General features: G+C 36.9%; 2 protein-coding genes across 2 annotated transcripts in view; both read left to right on the top strand.

Moving 5' to 3' along the window:
• Window positions 1-1,414, top strand: part of LOC103362572 (tumor necrosis factor receptor superfamily member 3-like) — a 3,325-nt gene extending 1,911 nt beyond the window's left edge. Inside the window, exon 7 of the mRNA XM_008288962.1 lies at window positions 373-1,414. Coding sequence (XP_008287184.1) covers window positions 373-521 — 149 coding nt within the window. The 3' untranslated portion in view covers window positions 522-1,414. The remainder of the gene's footprint in view (window positions 1-372) is intronic.
• Window positions 1,415-3,633: 2,219 nt separating this feature from the next.
• arl8ba (ADP-ribosylation factor-like 8Ba) overlaps window positions 3,634-6,500 on the top strand; it is a 7,079-nt gene continuing 4,212 nt past the window's right edge. Inside the window, exon 1 of the mRNA XM_008288950.1 lies at window positions 3,634-3,855. Coding sequence (XP_008287172.1) covers window positions 3,733-3,855 — 123 coding nt within the window. The 5' untranslated portion in view covers window positions 3,634-3,732. The remainder of the gene's footprint in view (window positions 3,856-6,500) is intronic.

Below are 6,500 nucleotides of genomic sequence, written 5' to 3'. Positions count from 1 at the left end.
TCTGTATAAATGTGGAAAAAGCAGCACAAGTCACAGGTTAGATAGACTTACGTGGCACTGGGCCGATCTAGAGGGGATTTAAATTAAGCTGTTTGTTAAGTGAACAGCAGTCTGGACATAAAATGTTCTTTTCTGTTTGTCACTGACAACAAAGCCACAGTCAGGATTCAGGATTCTAAACAATATAAATATAAACCTTTCAGGGTTATGCATCGCCTCTGTAGATGCTTCCAGACGTGTTTTAAATAAAAGAAAACTGAAGAATGATGTAGAAAATGGAGGGATGTGTGATCTGCTTTGACACAGTGTGTGTAGGAATGTGATAAACTTGTGGTCTGCTGTGTCTAAAACATCGTCTGCTTTCTGCTCCAGATCGTAGCCCGGTCCGAGCAGCCTCCACGAACCACAGCGAGTTTCACCTGTCCAAGGAGGAGAGTGGACTCCACCTCATCAGCCAGGCCGAATCCAAGGACAGCAACAGCTTGGACCAAGTGCACCTGGAGCAAGTCACCTCGTGTTGATGCCGACTCTGAGATGTTCAGTCTGATGATGTGAAAGTGATGGTGTCACATGTAGACGTAGAGACGTGTGCTCAGGTTACAGCTGTGGACTCGCTGAATAGTCGGAAAGTGGAAGGTTTGACTCCAGTGAGGGAAAGTAAAAGACCAGAGCTGGTCCTGACATCGCTATTTATTTATTCTATTTTATTTTACCAGGTAAGTTAGTCGAGAACTGGCTCTCATTTTCAGTAACAACCTGGTCAAGTTGTCGCTGTTGAGGCGTCCTTTAGCAAAGCAACTCCGATCGACTCGAGTAGAGCTTCTGAGCAGAACAAGAGTGGTGAGAAGAAGACTAACGAGGAGCAACTTCAGGGGCCGCTGTCCGCCTGAAATGTGCCTATAAAGGTTATTTTTGATGTATTTTTTTGAAAAGCATTCGTTTTTGTATTTACAACAAGCCTACCTCTCTTCTTTGTCATGTGAGGGATAATTAGGGGCGGCTGTCGATGACGTCTTCTGCCTTAACGAATGTATTCTAATCCCATTTAATTTGTCTGTGGAGGTTATAAAACATATCGCATGTGATCCACCCACTCAGTCAGTCAGTCGGGGCTCATTAAAGTCCCTTAATGAAACAAGAAATTAAAGAATTAGGGTGGCTTGTTTTGTATCTGTGATAAAATGTAAATGTAATTTGAATAATTTTATGTTTTTTCATGGATTTGCTATTGATCAGAAACTGTCGATCAGATGGTTATTGATTGACTTAAATGTAAAATATTTAATTTATACTTTGCTTATTTTAACTATAATGCGCACACTTTAATTACAGTCCTATACAACTGAATGATTTTGGTTTTGTGAATGATTTTCATCATGATGACGTACAAAATAAAATCATTATATGTGATGTATACACGTTTTCTGTTCGTTTTTAAAAAATAAGATGTAATATAATAATATTTGGTCATTTGTAAACACATTTCTTAAAACGTTCTTATTTTCTAATGTATATTTTGTATATGAATAAATAAATAAAAAAACAGGTCCCTGTTTTATATATAACCTACATTTTCCTTCAACCACATCAAACCAACAGACCAAACATCATTACATAAGCCCAGAAAAATGGCACGTCACTGATTATAATCCTGGAACATGTAAAACAATTATATTTGATCAGCTGGTTGCACAAGAGAGGACGTGACCTCGGCTCAGCTATAATCATGTTATTAGCTTCTGGGAAACTTGTGGTAATCAAACATGAGCAGATGTTTCCAGAATTGAAGGAGATGTTTTCTGTGTTTAAAAATGTTCAGATGAAAGTTTGTACATCGTGTGCCAACATGAGAAAACTCTCATTACAAGGAGAAATGTTTGTTTTGACAAATATTAAACTGTGGTTTTGGCTCAAACGTCTTTATAACAGCAAGGAAATGTTTTTATTTAATAACTAAAATATGAAAGTGAGATGAGAAAAGCTTCAATAAAATCATTACATGTGATATAAATATAAATATATATGTCATAAAGAGGAAATAATGAGGCTGTGAGTTGTACATACACTGACTAACAAGCTGCTTTTAGTCATTTCCAGACACACTTTGTGCTGTAAAAGCTTCTTATGTTTTAATGTAAATATTGTACAGGCTTTTGTATGAATGCAGCCTTTATTGTCTGTGTACAATGAAATTAAGCAGTAATCCTGTCAGTTCACATGAATGGTTTTCCTTATTTAAAAGTATAAGAAATGTACACATATAAAACCTAAAAGTATAGTTAGAAATAGTTTTACAGGTGCAGCCTATGAATGCAGTGACATAGTTTGTCGTGGTGAGGAGGATAGATTGGTGCATCAAGAACACTATAAAAACAACATTAGCTTCTGCCGCAATATTAGCGAACATCTAACAGCTATGATCCTGTCAATAAATGCTGTGAACTCAGTGTATTAAAAGGGGAAGGTTTTTTTTTGTTTTTTTTAAACTGATTAAAGTGTGGAAAGTTCTGTGGATGAACTATGGAGCAGTGAGAGTGCCAAATTACAAAAATAAATCAATAAAAGAATAATAAAGTAGAAGTGGAAATAAAAAGAAGAATAAATAAAACAAAAAAATAAATAATGTGGCAATGTTAATCAAAAATGAATCCATAAAAGAAAAGGCTAACAAAAGTAGAAATATAAAGACAAATAAATGAAATAATAATAATTTTACTTTTTATTTATTTTATTTATTTATGATTAATTTTATTTTTGTTTTACATTTTTTATTTATCCATTTTTTATTTTTTAAATTTTAATTTTTTCATTGTTGTTTTTATTTATTTATTTTTTTTATTTTTATAATGTCACTTTAACAGCAAAGAAAATATGCGCAGAAAAATGTGCACAATAGCACACATTTTTCTGCACACATTTCCTTTGCTTTTAAAGTGACATTAGAAAAAATAAAAAACATTAAAAAAAATAAAAATAAAAATGAAAAAAATATAAACGAATAAAAATAATACATTTTAAAAATTTGAATTTTTTTCATTGTTGTTTGTATTTTTTATTTATTTATTTGTATTTTTATAATGTCACTTTAACAGCAAAGGAAATATGCGCAGAAAAATGCGCACAATAGCACACATTTTTCTGCGCACATTTCCTTTGCTTTTAAAGTGACATTAGAAAAAATAAAAAACATTGAAAAATAAAAATAAAAATGAAAAAAATATAAACATAACAATAATACATACAATACTATACATACAATAAAATAAAACAATAATAAATTTTAAAAATAAATAAATAAAATAAATGGATGAAAAATATATAAAAAACTAAGAATAATAATTACTATATATTTTTTATTTGTCTTTATATTTCTACTATTATTGGCCTTTTCTTTTATGGATTCATTTTTGATTAATATGGCTTTATGTTACTACATTATTTATGTTTAATTTTATTTATTCTTCTTTTTATTTCCACTTTTATTCCATTATTCTTTTATATGTGTTTATTCTCTCACTGCTCCACACTGAACATCCCGGATGACTATAAACAAGCGTCCAGGTGGCTGTAGTACCAGCCTGCTCCGGCGGGGGCGCTGCGGAGCGGCTCCGGGCTGACTGGTCATATGACAGCTGCTGGTGTCCCACTTCCCTTCCCCGCTGGAAAACGCCACATCTGACGGGGAGGGAGAGACAGACAGCACCGCGGGGGAGTGTAATCACCGACCACAAGATGCTGGCGCTAATAAACCGGCTGCTGGACTGGTTCAAGTCCCTGTTCTGGAAGGAGGAGATGGAGCTGACGCTGGTCGGCCTGCAGTACTCCGGGAAAACAACCTTCGTCAACGTGATCGCTGTGAGTGCTGCTGCTGCTGCTGCTGCTGTTAGCCACCTTGCTAGGATCCTGCTAATAGCGCTAATAATGGGATAGCAGCCACCGAGCTAGCTAGGCTAACTCACGCTGGCTGGTTTAGGGGTTTAAAAGCGATGTGAGCTCACTGTGCCGGAGCCGCAGCATCCCGGAAACACACCTGCTGCTCGGTCAGGTCGTCGGTGTCTAGTCAACAAGTCAGCTGAGCTAGCTAGGTGGCTGCTAGCCGGCTAGCTGGGTGGTTGTTGTCATGTTTCCAGGCTAAAGCCAAAACCAAAACGCAACATAGGGACGTTGTTTCTTACTTTGAACCTACAGGACTGTTTTCCATGAGCTGTAATGCAGCCAGAGGTTTGGTTTTTGTTTTTTGTTAGCAGGAAGTTGGCTGAAAACATGTTGACAGTGACAACAACAGCACTGATCACACACTGACTGAGAGGCTTTGGCACAAATCACCTGCGACTGGTGATGCACGATATTCACATTTCTGGCCGATATTAAGATTTCTGATATTGCCGATAACCGATATTACCGATGTCGATATTCAGTTTTTGTTCACACCGTAAAATGAGTATCAGTAAGCACTGTGAGAAAGCAATTCAAAAGAAGCCCAGATTAGACCTCATAGTCTTTATTACGTAACGTAAGTAAAACATATTTAAACATGTTAGTCAACGTTCAAGTCCAGGTGCCTTTATGTAGAAACATCTGTGTAATAGCAGTGATATCAGACGTAGAGACAAAGGCGCTAACTTTAGACAGTCATCACCGATATCGGTATATGGGGAAAAAAAACCCTAATATCAGCTGATACCGATGATGTGGTTGCTGCTGTATCCTGCATCCCTACCTGCAACAATAAGAAACTGACCTCCACTCGAAAATAAAATTTCACTTGATGTCATCGTTTCATAGTTTTTCACAAAAATGCCAAAAAGGACATGATGTCAGTCTTGGTGTTGATGCCTGAATAGAGGTGGTCAGAAGCCTAAAGGTCCCTGAATGCAACACACAGAAAACAAGAGCTTTTGTACATCATTAAATATAAAAATAGATGCAGCAGGAAGACATGGCTGCAGCTAATTTAATGCAAATTGTGATAAAGGAGCAGAAACAGATCGTATCTTGTGCTGTGACCTTCTGGGAGAGCAAAGTGGAGGCAGGCCTTCATGTGTGTGATGCAACCTCTTGGTAGGGGTTTCTCAAAAAAAACTGCTTTGAGTGGTGCAATTTCCATTGTCTAATCATTAGACTGTGGCTTGCAGCAGCGTGTTGTGAAAAACTTTGGTAACAGCGATGGTGGATCTCAACATCTAACAACTTATCATTGATGCAGTGTGACGGTGTTTCAGTGGTGCAGCGTTTTAGCTTCCAGTAGAAATATGCTCGGCTGAATTGGATCTGATCAGAAGGGGTTAATGCACATTTACAATACTGCACATTTCACTGTGAATCTTTTGCCTGTGACAAATAAAACATCTGGAAGAAATAAAGACTGATAGAAGAAGTCAAGAATGTTTTTGTACTTGAGGAATATGTACCAAGGCCGAGGAGAGCCAGTGGACTTCATGTAGACCTGTGTTCTCAGTTATACTGTGTTTCTACAGGATGTCTTAAACAGGTTGAATAAATTTAATTTAATTTATGTGAGGCGTTTTCTATTTGTGCCAAGAATCTGTTGATGAATTAATTGGTCAGTGCTTAAAAAATCAATTACAAGAACAACTCTTTTGTTGGATTTAGTCTGCTTTTCTTTCTTGGTTTCAACAACACTAAACATTTATTCGTTCAAGCTTCTAATTTGGGAGGTTTTTCTGCTTTTATGTTGTTGGTCGATCAAAACAAGCCATTTGGAGACATCAGCGTAGCCTTTAGGAAGCTGTAAGAGGCTTTTTATACATATTATATCACAAATTATGATTCAGTTCATAAAGAACTGTATTAATAGGTTAATGAAAGGGGTTGGTACCTAAGTGATTTAAAGACACAGACATATCCTGTGTTTCAGTAGCACGGTCTGCAAAATGCACATCTAGCTGTCAAACTGGATTTCCGTGCACACGACACATCGAGTAACAGGATAGCTGTCAGAGGAGGAAGTTGGGTTTTTGGGTCAGAATGTAAAAGCTGAGAGCTGCTTCCAGCTACTGACACGGAGTTTCGAGTGCATGAATGGTTGTAGTGGGGGCGGCTCCTGCTTCCTCAGTCATAAGACCGCTGCACTCATTTCCACTTAGCTCCATCAGGTGACGAGTCATGTGCTGCAAAATGTGTGTTCACTGAGGTTTACAAAAAAAGGGGAATGGACGGGGAATATTAGCAGCTTGTGAAATTTGATATCAGACGGCAATGGCACTAATTCTGCGGGAGGGTTTTTTTTTTCCCACTTCTGTCTGATTGCAAGATTCACAAAATGATTCACTCTGTTGTAATAGAGCAACAGTTGTCTTTTTATGTGGACATAGTGACACATAAACTAGATTCTGAGTCATAAATTGCAGAATGTTGTTTATTATCCCTTCTCTGCAATAAAAGTCTCGTTTAGACGCCTTTATGCTTTGATAACGGCTCATGAATAAGTCAAAAACAAACTTTAAACCACAACTCTGGCTTCAATAAGGTTTTATTTT

Source organism: Stegastes partitus, unplaced genomic scaffold, assembly GCF_000690725.1.
Source record: "Stegastes partitus isolate 25-593 unplaced genomic scaffold, Stegastes_partitus-1.0.2 Scaffold14, whole genome shotgun sequence".
NCBI lineage: Eukaryota > Metazoa > Chordata > Actinopteri > Pomacentridae > Stegastes > Stegastes partitus.
The sequence above is the reverse complement of the archived record's forward strand: the minus strand, read 5'-3'. Positions and strand labels throughout refer to the sequence as shown.